This window comes from Chiloscyllium punctatum, chromosome 13 (genome assembly GCF_047496795.1).
Source record: "Chiloscyllium punctatum isolate Juve2018m chromosome 13, sChiPun1.3, whole genome shotgun sequence".
NCBI classification, from domain to species: Eukaryota; Metazoa; Chordata; class Chondrichthyes; order Orectolobiformes; family Hemiscylliidae; genus Chiloscyllium; species Chiloscyllium punctatum.
The window spans coordinates 103033243-103048581 of NC_092751.1; the positions used below are offsets into that span (position 1 = coordinate 103033243).

General features: G+C 42.3%; 1 protein-coding gene across 2 annotated transcripts; it reads left to right on the forward strand.

Annotated features, from left to right (window-relative positions):
• Positions 1-2280: 2280 nt before the first annotated feature.
• On the forward strand, positions 2281-13380 carry pla2g12b (phospholipase A2, group XIIB). 2 transcript variants are annotated; one of them, XM_072583516.1, is made up of 4 exons: positions 2281-2665; positions 6142-6218; positions 11292-11457; positions 12628-13380. In XM_072583516.1, the coding sequence occupies exons 1-4, from the start codon at positions 2443-2445 to the stop codon at positions 12744-12746; spliced, it is 585 nt and encodes a 194-aa protein (XP_072439617.1). In that variant the 5' UTR covers positions 2281-2442; the 3' UTR covers positions 12747-13380. The 2 variants fall into 2 exon arrangements, with proteins under 2 accessions (XP_072439617.1, XP_072439616.1); XM_072583515.1 differs by having other exon boundaries at positions 2284-2665; positions 6142-6230.
• The last annotated feature ends 1959 nt before the right edge of the window (positions 13381-15339 follow it).

Here is a 15339-nt window from a genome sequence, read left to right on the forward strand (position 1 = left end):
CTCAGGAGAGGCGATAAACACTGACTCAGTCAGTAACACCCACAGATGGATAAAAAGAAGTCGAAGATTTTCATCTTGCACGCATCTGAAATGTAAAGGTTTTTTGGGGGGGAACTTTGACTTCATGTCTCTTTTCAGCAGCTTTTAAGTTCGAAACATCCAAACTGTTAGAATCAACTCTGTGCTTACAGGGGAGGCAGGTAAAAAGCAAGGTCCATACCTTACTGTTTCATTTAGAATGGTACACAGGGAGAGTGAAGTGGGCTGAAAATGTGTTGCTGGAAAAGCGCAGCAGGTCAGGCAGCATCCAAGGAACAGGAGAATCGACGTTTCGGGCATAAGCCCTTCCTCAGGAATCCTGATTCCTGAAGAAGGGCTCATGCCCGAAACGTCGATTCTCCTGCTCCTTGGATGCTGCCTGACCTGCTGCGCTTTTCCAGCAACACGTTTTCAGCTCTGATCTCCAGCATCTGCAGTCCTCACTTTCTCCTCAAAGAGTGAAGTGGGTCCAAGTCAAGAAGTTCAAGTTGCCTGCAATGGAAATGATTGCATTTTTAGACCCTGTTCATTCAAGGCTTTCTGAGCCAACAGGTGTTGATTCATTTGTTTTCCTTACAAACTGTAATCTCAGCACTTCAGCACACCTTTGCACTTTGCTTGTCACGTCCTCTTAATTATAGACTGAGTGCAATGTTGGAATCAATCAGCAATCACATGGGATGTTGCTATATCTAGCAATGTTTTTATTGGACATATTATGTACTTGACAGTTTTCCTCTCTCAGACTTAAGAAAAGCTTAATTTACAAATACAGACTGTCTCAGTAATGTTCACACTGCTGCAGTGATTCAATATTTGATTGTTCACATTTTGTGTTGGTTTCCAATCCAATACAGACCTCTACCCCCAGGGAAGGTGACTTATTAACATTAGTTTATACATTCCTGATGAAGAGCTTATGCACGAAATGTCGACTCTCATGCTCCTCAGATGCTGTCTGACCGGCTGTGCTTTTTTGACTCTGATCTCCAACATTTGCAGTCCTCACTTTCTACAAGTTTATGCATGTTTCTAAGGATACCCAGAAATTGGTATCCACCCAGGATGGGTTCAGGTCCAGGAGCCAAGAATAGTCAGTTGTGCTGAACATTTCCTATTTGTGGATGGATAATTGAGTGAATTCCACTCACTGAGCTTCCCATGACTTTATCAAGTCACCTAGGGCTGCTTGAAAACTTCTGTCTAACATCTCCAGAACTCTCTTTGCAAACAAGAACTTTAAACTCTCTCAGTTTTTGAAGACACCAGTTCAGTACTGTTTTGCTGCATCCAGGTAGTCAAAAGTTCTCAGTGTATCCTCTGGGGATTGAAAATATGAACCATTAAGAGTTCAAACTCCACCACAGCAGCTGGTAAATTTAAATTAATTTAATTCGTAAACAGAGGCAAAAGAAGCTTGTCCGTGAAACTTCCGGATTGTTGTAAAAATCCACTTTGTTCACCAATATCCTTCAGGGACAGAAATCGACTGTCTATATTGGGTCTTGCCAATGAGTGACTCCAGGCCCACTGCACTGAAGTTGAAACCACTACAGTCGGTGGATCTTGATTAAGGGGGAGGCAATAGCCTAATGGTATTACCACTGAGGCTTTTAATCCAGAAACCCAGTATAATGTTCTGGGGAGCTGGGTTCAAATCCTGCCCTGGCAGATGGTATAGTTTGAACTCAATCAAATTGGCTGATGAAGGGCTTATGCTGGAAATGTCGACTCTCCTGCTCCTCAGATGCTGCCTGACCTGCTGTGCTTTTCCAGCACCCCACTTTTTGACAGGGAAGGAAACTGGTCAGGGCCTCCATGTGACTCCAGACCCACAGCAATGTGATTGACTCTTAACTGCCCTCTGTGCAATAAATGCTGGTCTGGCCAGCAACGCCCTCAACCTGTGAATGAACCTTTTAAAAAAAAATTGGCTGCAAGTGTTTCCAGAAACTGGTTCAATGTCACCCCCTCAAGAGACAATTAAGGATGGGCAAGAAACGCTGGTCTTCCTCGCGAGCTCTTGTATTCCCTTAGTGAATGGGGAAAAGGTTCACTGCTTGAAAAACTTGAAGTAACTTTGCCCCGTATTGAAACACGTTGCTTGGCAGGCAATTTATTTAAGAATTTAGACACGAGACAGGGAACTGCCAGTCAGTGTTTAAAGTACACAGGCCACAATGAGCAATTAGCCAAGGTGTCTGAGTTGAGACTGAATTCCAGGCAAAGCTCCACTCAGAGTGACCTTTAGACTATTATAGCAGTGAGCTCATCCCAGATAAAAAGGTGAAGGTTAAAAGTCCAGGTGGAAGAGTGACTCGAAAGAGCCGGGACAGTGGTGGGGAACGAAGCTCTGAATGTGCTTCACCTTAATCCTCTTTGTCGAACCAGCTTTGCTGCGCCATGAGGGGTGGAGCTGTGATTGTGCTGTGCCTGACCGTAACCGCGGCACTCTCTGAAGAAATCATCAACACCACGGCCACAGACCAGGGTGACTCGAGCACCGATGCAGACTGGGGCATTGGCTCCATCCGAGACAGCTTCGAAGCCATAAATGGATACTTCGACTCTTTCCTGGAGCTGCTCGGTGGCAGGAATGGAGTCTGTCAGTACAAGTGCCGCTATGGTGAGTGTCGTTGGCTGGGTAACCACTCGCCTGGATAATGTTGGGTAGTTTGAGCGAGAGGTGGATGAGAGAGGATTTGGCCAGTCTTTGCAAGGTGGTGAAGTGGTTAAAAAAGGCATGTAGTGTACTTGCCTTTACTAGTTGAGGCATAGCATTCAAGAGCAGTGAAGAAGTAATACTGCAACAGTATAAAATGTTGGAGATAATAAGGACTATAGATGCTGGAAGTCAGAGTCAATAGATGTGGAGCTGGGAAAGCACAATGGATCAGATGGCATCAGAGGAGCAGGAGAGTGTGCTTTACCAGCTCCACATCTATCAACACAGTAAAAAGTGTTGTTTAGGCAACAGCTGAGGTATTGTGTGCTGTTCTGGAATCCACATTATAGGAGGGATGTGATAGCACTGAGAGGGTGCAGAGGAGATTCACCGGGGTGTTGCCTGGAATGGAGAGTTTCAGTGATGAAGAGAGATTGGGACAGGCTGGGTTTTTTTCCCTTAGAGCAGTGAAAATTGAGATGGGAGGTGATTGGAATGTACAAAATCATGAGAGGCATGGACAAGAAGAAACCTTTCCCTTTTTGATGGAGGGGTCAATGACTAGGAGTTGGGTGGGGGGGATAGAGATTGAAGGTAAGGTGCAGGAGGTTTTGAGGGGATGTGAGGAAAACTTTTTCACCCAGAGGGTGGTGGGGAGTCTGGAACTCACTCCCTGCAAGGGGGAGGAGAGACAGAAATGTTAAAGAAGCATTGCAAATAAGCTTATAGGCCAAGTGCAGGAAAATGGGATTAAAATCGTTAGATTGTCATTATTCACTAGTACAAAAGCGATGGGCTGGAGGATGTATTTTTATGGTGTAGATTTCTACGCCGCTATGACACCCTGATAGAAAGCCAGAAGCAGAAATGTTGAAGAGGGACCTGCCCAAATAAAACAAAGACAAGGCACAGACATTGCTGAAAGGTAGCAAGCCGCAAGAGGGACAAACAGTCTGTACTGCTGCGAGGTTGATTTTTGAGAAATATAGTTGAACAGAAAAAGCAGAGACCCAAACAAATGCAACTCTGTGATCTCTTCAGTCATTTTCCAGTTTGGGATTACTCCCTTTCTTTCTCCTGAAAAGTTGTGATATGCATTTGATTGATCATTAACCCACCTAAAAAGAATTTCATTTGTGTTTGAGGGTTAAAGAACGCAAGGGTGAGAAAAAACAAACAGAAGTTGGATATTACAAATGTCTGGTAGAATCTGATTAAAGCAAAAAAATCACTTGGGAAGTGGGTAATATTCTTCAAAGGAGTAACCAAGGAGTAAAATTAATGTTTGTGAGGGTGACTAGTGTTTGCATTTTGGATAAATTCAATACTTATGTTTACAACTATGGTCCTATATGTATCTGTTAGTGAACTAGATATATATTTAGTTACTGATATGTGCTTCAGTAATTCAGCAAGAATCCTCTGACAGTACCTAGGGAGTTGGTGATGTAGTGGTTATATCACTGGGTTAGTAATCCAGTAAGCCACAAGTTAATGCTCTCGGGACTTGGGTTTAAATCCCATCATGGCAGATGGTGAAATTTGAATGTGATGGAATCTGGCCAAATAAACCAAGCTAAACAAGGAAATGTCTGGACAAATGACTAAAAACTGATCCAATGACAACCACGCTGTTGTATCAACCCATTTATTAATGCGTTTTAGGGAAGGAAATCTGGCCTATCTGTGACTCCTGACCAATAGCAACATGGTTAACTCTTAATTGGCCCTCTGAAATGGCCTGCAGAGCTCATCAGTTCAGGGGCATTTTAGAGATGGACAATTTTATAACAGCCTTGCCAGTGATGCCAACATCCTACATGTGAATAAAGAACTTCCCAAATCTGTGACTTCTACCAGCTAGAAGGACTGGGGCAGCAGATACATGAGAACACCACCCTCACCATCCTCATTTGGAAATGTATTGTTGTTCCTTCAGTGTCGTTGGGCAGGGAACTCCCTGGAACAATGCTGCACCTCATTCCACATACAAACAAATAGAAGTTGTATTTGATTCATGTCAGTGTGGGCCTGTAGTACGGAGGGAGTCTTTGTTTTCAGAGGCACTGCTCCTCAGACATAAAGTCAAGTCAGGGCTTTGTCTGCCTCCTCCAGTGATTCAGGTGAATGTTAAAGACCCCATGGCACTTTAAAGAAGATGACTATCTCTAGAGCAACCAGAGGTGAGTAATAAACATTGGCCTGGCCAGTGACTGCCACAGCTTGGGAATTAATTGTGAAAAAGCCCCATGCTTACTGATATACATCACCTCCCATTGGCAATACTTACATTTTTAAATCTTTCCCTAATTTTCAAATTGTTCAGTTGCCTCTCCTCCCCCACTATCTCTGTGGCCATCTCCAACTGTGCAAACCTCTGGGATTTCTCCCATTACGGAGTCTTGTGTATACCCCATTTTTATGATTGGTTTTTGCAAGGTTTGTGAAGGTTTGTAGCTCAGGTTGAGGTTTAGGGTGTAGGCTTGCTCACTGAGCTGTAGGTCTGATATCCAGACGTTTCATTACCTGGCTAGGTAACATCATCAGTGGCGACCTCCAAGTGAAGCAAAGCTGTTGTCTCCTGCTTTCTATTTATTTGTTTGTGGCAGTACCTGTTTTCTCAAACATTCATGCAAGAAGTACAGTTGTTCGCGGGTTACAAACCTTCACAAACCTTGCAAAAACCTATGGGCACAACATGCTACAACTTGCCCGAAGACGGGAAAGGAATGCCATCCGAGAGGAGTTCCACCTGCGAACAACTTACTTCCTGCATGAATGTTTGAGAAAACAGGTACTGCTACAAACATATAAATAGAAAGCAGGAGACAACAGCTTCGCTTCACTTGGAGGTCACCACTGATGATGTTACCTAGCCAGGTAATGAAACGTCTGGATATCAAACCTACAGCTCAGTGAGCAAACCTACACCCTATTATAATTGGTCCCCAAATGGCAGCCATGCCTTTGGTTACCTGGGCCTAACACCTGAAGGTCTTTGTCCAATACACCGCCCCCCCCCCACCCCCCCATCTCTCTCTCTCTCTCTCTCTGTGTCTTCCTTTAAGATGTTGCATAATATCTAACTCTTTGACCAGATTTTGGTCTTCTGTCTGAAAATTTCTTTAAGTGGCTTGGTGTTACCAGGGACAGTCAGAGAAATCAGGGGACCCTGCTATTATCTCTGCACCTGGACTCCAGCCTCTAGTTCAAGCACAGAGAGCCCTGCCTCTGGTTATTGGGCCCTACCCTAGGCCTTGCTTATCAATTCTGTTTGCCGGCACAATTTGGAGCAGTTCACTGATTTAAAGGTGCTATATAAGTGCAGGATGTTGACTTAGGAGGAAAGTAAAATGGATCTTAGACTGAGCTATAAAGGTGCAAAGATTTTCCTGTTGTATAAACTGTACCATTCACTCTGTTCCCTCTCTGTCTAGGGAAGGCGCCTCTTCCGAGACCTGACTATAAACCTCCAGAGCCCAATGGCTGTAGCTCCTCTTTCCTTGGACTCAAGGTACCAGACACTGTATGTACGACAAACCCAGATTCTATTTTATACTCGCCGCTTTTCAATAATAGCTTCACACTGGCACACATTCTAGACTGGAACAGTAGTGCCAGAACTGAGGGAGTGCTGCACTTCACACTGAATGAGGTAGTCTATCAAACCTCTCAGGTGCAAACTGCATGGAATCCATGGTGCTATTCAAGGGAGAGCAGGGACCTTAATCCCCTGTTTCTAGATCTTTGTAACTGACTAAGTCAGACTTTCTGGATATTTTGTGCTTTAGGCAGGGGATTGCTGTCTGCAAATTAACTACCATGTTTTCGAATTGCAACAATGGCTACATGGCAAAAATACATCTTTGTGAAGCATATTGGAGTGTCATTGACTCTATATGTACATAGATTGCTTCTTCTTTCGGGCATGCACTAATGCCAGACAGGAATTAGGGTATGCAGCCCAAGCTTGTGTGGTCATTGTATAGAGCATCAATGGTCTATTGTCCATCAATGGATATGTCCTATACAACCAAAAGTCCCATCAATGGATATGTCCTTTACAACCAAAAGTCCCATCAATGGATATGTCCTTTACAACCAAAAGTCCCATCAATGGATATGTCCTTTACACCCAATGGTCTCAACAATGGACATGACCTATATATCCAATCCAAACTGATGGTAATGTTGCTATTGTACATTTTGATTCCCAATATGTATTTCTGGGTAAATGGTATCAGAGCTGAATGAATTTTCATTTTTATAATCAGGCTGTTCTCTGTAATTATTAACTTGTTAGGATCCCAGCTGATGTTAACACTGGACAATCAGGTCCCAGAATGAAACCTGGCTTGATAGATGAGAAGTTTTATTTATGCGATTTGTTTGCTGTTGGGGTCAGTTATTGAATGTATTCACAAGAGGCTGCCAACATACTTTTATCAAAAGAACATTAAAGTTTATTACAGACAAAAAGGAAAAAAAATCTCATTAACTATTTGATATGGCCCAAGATCTATTTATAACAGGCTTGACCCAAATATCAGAAATAAAAATACAATCCTTTAAACCTCAGAAAGGACCTTACAGAACCCAATATTCCCTTTAAACTACACAGCTGCAAGGGCCTCTGGAAAGCCTTGTGCAGGTCGATCCTCATTGCCATTCCATGACTCTCCCTCCTGGAAGGCACAGATTAGATTAGATTAGATTACTTACAGTGTGGAAACAGGCCCTTCGGCCCAACAAGTCCACACCGCCCCGCCGAAGCGCAACCCACCCATACCCCTACATTTACCCCTTACCTAACACTACGGGCAATTTAGCCTGGCCAATTCACCTGACCTGCACATCTTTGGAATGTGGGAGGAAACCGGAGCACCCGGAGGAAACCCACGCAGACACGGGGAGAATGTGCAAACTCCACACAGAGAGTCGCCTGAGGCGGGAATTGAACCCGGGTCTCTGGCGCTGTGAGGCAGCAGTGCTAACCACTCGGAACTCCATGCAGGAGGAAGAAAAAACTGAAGGAACATTACTCAAATCTCACTGAAGGGGCACCCTATCTCTAATTTAAAGGTCCTTATTCAGAGGTTTCTTTTTGGCAAATTTCTGCATTCACTTGATGCTGTTTCTTTGGTTAATGTCTCTTTCTGAGACCCTTAACAAACTGCTAACAAAGCTCATTCATTTCTTAACATAGGTTTCCTAAACTCCTCTTTCACAGACTTTTGTTTCATTTGTTTTTCTCTCACTGATGTTTAAGTCACACAGGATCTCTTTACAGTCCAAATTGCATTGAAGATTGCTAAGCTAACAGCACTTTTGCTGTCGTAGCCCTGTTTTCTCTGAATAAACCTGCACACACTGCTTGACGTTCGGTCTGGTTATGTCTTGCTCCCTTATTTCTAATGCACTGAACTGTTCACCTCAAGCTTTACTCCAAAGCTGTAAATGCTCATTAAAAGTGCAGATATCCACAAACTTCAGACCTCCAGACACCACGCACTAACATGAAAATAAAGCCATGTTCATTCCTCTTCACTTATAAAATAGAAGTAAAAATCAAACTTGAAACCTTTATCCAGTTTAGAGTACCATTTTACAAATAATAATAAGGTATGATGATACTATTCAGATTTTCTGATAGTAGCTAGGATATTACTGTGATACCACTACCCAGTATTGATTTCCTCAGTTAAATATTGTTTTGGTGGTTACATGGGAACAAGGAGAGACAATTCAGCCACTCAAGCCTGTTTGATCATGATTGATCTGCATCCATGAATCACGCATGTCCTTACCTCAGTGTTGAAAGTTTCAAAAGACCAACGTTCCTATTTGCATCTGGAGGACTCTTCCAAATGTCCTTTGTGTGAAAGCATGCTTCCGGATTTCTCTCCTGAAAAGATTATTTCTAACTTTGAAGGGGTGCTGTTTTGTTCCATTGCAGTAGAGGAAGGAGGTGGGTAAGGCCAACTCTGCTAGGTTCCATTAGGTTGAGTAGAATTGGGCCCATCAGAAATTAAGGTTACTATCAACATGAAGACACTAGATGTGAGCTAAATGTAATGATACCAACAACTGTGCTTTTTTATCTCTTTGGTTTGAATGGTGACCTGAATGTTGCTGGTCTATGTAGAGGATTACTTTATGTTGTATCTTATAAAGCACTGGGACGTAGAGAATATGAACTCCTGATGATAGAGTCATAGTGGAGGCATTATCTTCAGTGTTAGATGCCTGACTCTGTCCATGGTACCAGCCTGCCCTCAAGTAGATATTTTCATTTTATGTTTATCATGGAACAACACTGCAAAATAAATAGTTGTTTAGTCAAAAAGGAGTGGAGTATTATTGAAAAAGACATATCCTGTTGAAAGTTTCCATCTTGCACTTGCGAGGAGAATTCCTGGGAAATATGAATATAAATGCCATGACCAATCAAAGTTAAGCAGCCTGGTTTAAATTACACATAGCTTGGTAGTTAACTGTCAGTTATCACCTAACTAGTGCAAGCTCCATGGCAACACCTCTACCAATCAAAGTCCATTTTACAGTCAGCCCTCTCCTCATACAACATAAAATGACTTTTTTCCCTTTGTTTTGGTTTTCTTGCAAATTGTCCTGATTCACGCAAGATAAAAGTGTTGACAAAATATGTCTTTTTTCTGCAGTGTAAAATAAGTGTGTAATTAGAAACAGGACATATTGGAGATTCTGAGGAGGTCAGGCAGCATAGGTGGCCAAGGGAAACAGTTAAGAATTGATAAAACATTTCATCAACAATAAATAGATGTGTATTGTTTATATCTATGTGACTTGATCAACCCTGCATCTCTGCTAGTCTGACTAGAGATTCCATGGTATTGGGTGCAAGTGAGGATGGTTAGGAGCAGAGATAAAGCCAGTCAGCCTCTTCAGCTTGCTCCACCATTAGATTAAGGCTAGTCTCTTTGTGTTTCTGCTTCCACATTCCTAGTTAGCCTGATTACCCCTTTGTTTCCCCTCTGGCTGATAAGAATCTCTCCACCCCATGATCAATGACCCTGACTCTACCACATTCTGAGGCAGAGTCGCACAAATCTGAGGAAAAAAAAGAATCTCCTCATCTCCATCCTAAAAGGGTGTCCCCTAATTCTGAACTCACTCACATTTTCACCTCGTCAACACCATTCAGGAGGTTTTGGACTCGAAAGTTGTGTTTAGTCATGATGGTTTAATGGTAATGAGGGTGCAGAAGGCGTGATAGACCACCTGGTTTTAATAATAACCTGTCAATTTTGTAACCTTGTGGTCAGACGAGCCAACTAATACACAAGGGGTGAAAGGCTTTTGCCCGAAACGTCGATTTCGCTGCTCGTTGGATGCTGCCTGAACTGCTGTGCTCTTCCAGCACCACTAATCCAGTAATACACAAGGGGAGCTGTGTGTTTAATAGACTGATATCCATACCTTGAATTTGGCAGCAAAAGGCTTTCACAGATTTACAGGGGTTTTATTATAAATCTATAGTTTAGTACAGACGCCAATGTTCACAGTTCCCTTCTGGACCTCCTCCCTTTCCAAGACCCAACTTGCCACTGGGAAAGAACTGAGCTCCTTTTTCTTTAAACAAAATAAACCAATTACAGCTGACAAAAACTGTCCACCAAGTAATGTTAACTAAAAACCATTACCAAAGGGGAGATGCAGGGATTGTGGAAGGGGGAGAATCCAGCTCTTCTTCCAGTAAATAAAGGCAAAATTAAAATTAGCCAAAACGCCCAATTAACATATTACAAACCATGGTCACTTGGAGCAGTGTGACAATAACAGGAATCAACAAAAAAGGAGTGGGGTGCTTTACTAAAACTGAGTTTTCAGAGGTAATCATGTACCACAACCCCTTATATAGGTTTATATAATCATGAGGATATGGATCAGATGGATATGATCAACAAGGATCTTTTCCCTACAGTTGGGGTATTCAAAACTAGGGGACATTTTTTAAAGTAGAGAGGGCAAAGATTTAAAAAGGACATGGAGGCAATGTTTTTACACAGAGAGGTAGTGTGTGTGTGGTGAACTGCCAAATGAAGTGCTGGATGCGGGTACAGTTACAACATTTAAAAGACATTTGGATATGTTAATGAATGGGAAAAGTTTGTAGGGACATGGGAGAAGAGCAGGCAGGTGGGACTAGTTTAGTTTGGGATTATGGTCGGCATGGACTGTTTGGATCGAAGGGGCTGTTTCCGTGCTGTACGACTCTATTACTCCTTTACTCCAGCACAAATGTCATCAAATAACCCAGCTTTTTGTTTCAGAAACATCCAACCAATTCACAAAAGACTACAAACTCTGACCACCAAATGTGGCAATAAAAAAGAAATCAAGAAGATGGGGGCAATAAGGAAGGAGAGAAAATCAAAGCGGCTGGGGGGGATAAGTACAGTGACCAGTGATGGTCAACAACACATCATTGCTAAATGTCAAACACATCCACAAAATGTTGAGTTCTGTGGGCTCTGGGGAGTCTGGGCAGAATGTGGTTCCAGACTTAGAAAGCTGCCCCTGCAATTATTTTCCATCTGTGTTTCAGCTCGACTTGGGAATCCCGGCCATGACAAAGTGTTGTAACCAACTCGACCTTTGCTACGACACTTGTGGAGCCAACAAGTACCGATGTGACGCCAAGTTCCGCTGGTGCCTCTATGGCATCTGCTCAGATCTCAAGAAAAGTCTGGGCTTTGTATCAAAGGTTGAAGGTCAGTATTTATATCAGAAAGATTCCAACATCATTAAGACCCAAAAAATTTGGGTTTGACACAAAAAGATGTTTAGGGGACATATTGGACGTGGCATTAAAGACCGAGATGGATAGAAAATGGATGATATTTGGAACAAAAACAGAAAAGTTTGGAAAAACACAATAGGTTTCTCAGTGTCTAGAGAGACAACATTTTTGACCTAAAGCTTTCACTAGAATGTTTTTGTTTGTATTTTAGAATCCCAGCAGTTGTTTGCAGATTTGTGTTTTATTTTTATTTCTGTATCCCTTGTTCTATTGGGCATCGTGGCTTAGTGAGTAGCACTGACCCAAGTCAGTAGGTCATTGTTATTAAGACACCCTCCAAAGAATTAACGCATAATCCAGACTGACTCTCCAGGGTAGTGCTGATAGAGTGCCGCACTGTTGGAGGTGCCATCTTTCTGGATCAGACAGTAAACTGAGATCCCATCTGCCCTTGTGACTGGGTATGAAAGATTCCGCAGCACTATTCGAAGAAGGGCTGGGGACATCTGCCTGTTCAAAGAGTGTGGTGCAGGAAAAACACAACCAGTCAGACACCATCTGAGGAGCAGGAGAATCGACGTTTCAAGGATAAGATCTCCTTGGTCAACATTTATCCTTGGATCAATACGATTAAAACTCACATGGCTGGGCCATCACCAGTTTATTTCAGTGCGGGACTCTTGTCAACAAATGCTGTTACTGGAGTGGCAAAACAGGCGTTGAGACTTCACTCAGTGACTTATAGAGCTCCAGTGTTGAGTCGTCAGAGTAGGGCAGCCATGTCCTATTGCCATAAAGGCAGAGGGTTGGTCAGTGTTGAGACTGGTTGTTCAGAGGGGACTACGATTCCACAAGTGAGTTCCACAAGATCCCCAGGAGTATCTGGGCACTGTTAGGACACACAGTATGAACATTAACTTAGTGTTCCCCTCTAAGTGACAGACTCAACACTTCGAACTCAGTATATGAGGAGGAAAACTCTTAGCTCCGAGAATTTGTAATGGCTGATTCATAATAATAATAGTGTGCACCAGTTCATTGCCCCAATGCATTACAATGGTGACAACCTCATGAGACTACATAAAGTGCTTTAGGATATAAGAGGGAAAAGCATCAATTAAATGATTGTTCTTTCTTTCAGCCTGTGAATCAGTGGCAGATACCATGTTCAATGCCGTCTGGACATTGGGCTGTAAACCTTTCATGAACAGTCAGAGATCAGCCTGTGTATGCAATGAGGAGGAAAGAGACGAGCTCTAAAGATAAAGGTCGCATAATCTATGTCTGTGTGTGAGTGTATGTGTGTATGTGTGCGAGTGTGTGTGCGTGTGTGTGTTTGTGCGTGTGTCTGCACATACAATGCGACTCTCCATAAGACCAGAAGACCTCTCCTGCTCCATGATGATGTATACATATTACCTGCCTTTCCATGTAAATATGTTGTAACTGTCTTCACTGACACGTGTACATGCAACACTGGAGCTACCTGCTGGCACTGTAACTTATTTATTTCAGGCTCTTTTCACAGAATCAGGCAGCACAGAAGGAGGCTACTTGGTCCTTCATCTTTGTGCCAAGTTTATCATAATTTTATGTCAATTCATGAGAAGCAATTACTACTTTTCATCATGGTCCATCTTCTAGAACCTTCTCCAGCTGTATGTGAAGTGATTCCATTGAGTCATTCCCAAAACATGACTGCACAGAACAAAGCCATTCGGTCTGTCAAGTCCATACCATTTCTTTTGGGGCTTGGTGCTCAAAAGTATCGATATTTTGTGGAGCGAGGGAGGTGGGGAATAATTCATATTGAGAATGAACAAAGTTATGCCAAGCCAAATGTTCTGTTATTTAAATAAATCTTTACAAACGTGGCTCAATATGATGTTGACAGGAATACACTTCAAAAGGGAACTATGGGAGTGCAGATAACAGAGATCAGTTTGTGTGGTGTATTTCTGATGGCTCAGCATATACAAACCCAGCACTGATGTTGGCAATGAGTACACGTGTGAATCTTTACAGGCGAGCGGATGTGTATGTGCATGAGCATTGCATGTGTGTTTGAGCAGGTGTGCACTTGTGAACACACGTGTGCACATAACAGAACATGGTCATGAAGTTGCGACACAATACATGTTGTGGATACATCACAAGATCTAAGCTACAAGGATTTCCTCCTGCTTCCATGTAAATTTTGACCATTACCTGGGAATATTTTGCTCATCAAATATTAGCAATTATCAGCAGCAGTAATTCATGTTGTAAAAGTAATCGATACACATTGTGTAGAAGGTGTACTCATCTAAGTTAAATATTTCAACAAGGTCAGAATTGATGGCAGTTTGCAACCACAATCAAAAAAAGTACTATAGTTACTGAGATGAAAGAAGGCAAGTCTTGATGATGGAGAAAATATAAAATCAGAAGCTCAACCCAAGACTAAATAATACTGTCATCAAATACTGTAATCTAGCCTGAGGCAGGAGGGATTTGGGATCAATAGGCAGGAAATGGAGTTTGTGCCATTGACAAATTGGTCTTCCTAGCGTTTAATTGGAAGAAGTTTCAGCTCATTCAAGACTGAATGTTGGAAAAGTAGCAGAGAAGAGGGTTTGAGGGGATCAAGCTTGAGACAGAATGTGATGAGGTAAAGTCATAGAGTCATTGAGATGTACAGCACAGAAACAGACCCTTTCGTCCAACTCATCCATGCTGCTTAGATATCCTAAACTAATCTAGTCCCATTTGCCAGCACTTGGCCCACATCCTTCTAAATGCTTCCTATTCATATACCCATCCAGATGCCTTTTAAATGTTGTAATTGCACCTGCCTTGATAAAGAGCTTGGTGTCATTCACATCTATGTAGATAATCATGTCTTGAAATGCCATCATTGTGTAGCAGGATGCAGATAGACATGGGAAGGGACAAAGACTCAGGGGAACTCCAGAGTTAGTGGAGTAGGAACAGGATGAAAGGCCTTCATGGGAGATTCTCTGGCTCTGACTCTGAGGTAGCAAGGAACCTTGGATGTTTACTAGTAACTTGAGAAAAAGTTCTAAGGAAACAAGGGGGTCCGGGGGAAAGGATACCTGAAGGGATGCATCGTGAGGTTTTTTTTATAGGAAGTAGCTGCAGAGATCGTGGATGCATTGGTCACGATCCTCCAAGAATCTTTAGATTCTGGAAACATCCCAGAAGATTGGAAAACCACCAATATAACATTCTTGTTCAAAAACGGAGGGAGAAACCAAAAATACCAGGCAGCTATAGGCCAATTACCTGAATATCTTGTTATTGGGAAAGAGTTAAATGAAGTGAAAATGAAAATAAGAGATCTAAGATCAGAGCATTTAGGAATACATAATATAATCAAGCAGAGTCAGTGTAGCTTCAGAAAAGGGAAAATCCTGCCGGACAGATTTATTAGAATTCTTTAAAGAGGTAACAAGCAGAATGGAAAGAGGAATCCGATAATAAGGTTACCTAATAAGATCCAATGTGCTTGGGCAGTATATTAGCATGAATAGAGCATTAGTTAACTAATAGCAGACTGAGGGTTGGGATAAAGGGGATATATTATGGCAAATCGGGGTGTGCCATAAGGATCACTGCTAGGGCCACGATTACTCACAAATGTATTGATAACTTGGGTGAGGGAAGTGAATGTACTGTCAAAAAGTTTACAGATGACACAAAAATAGATTTAAGGCAAGTGAAAATTATGTTATATAAGGAAATAGACAGGTTAAGTGAGTCAGCAAATGGAATATAATGTGGGAAAATATTAGGTTATGCACTTTGGCAGGAAGAATAGAGGAGCTGAATATTATTTAAAGACTGTGGGGTC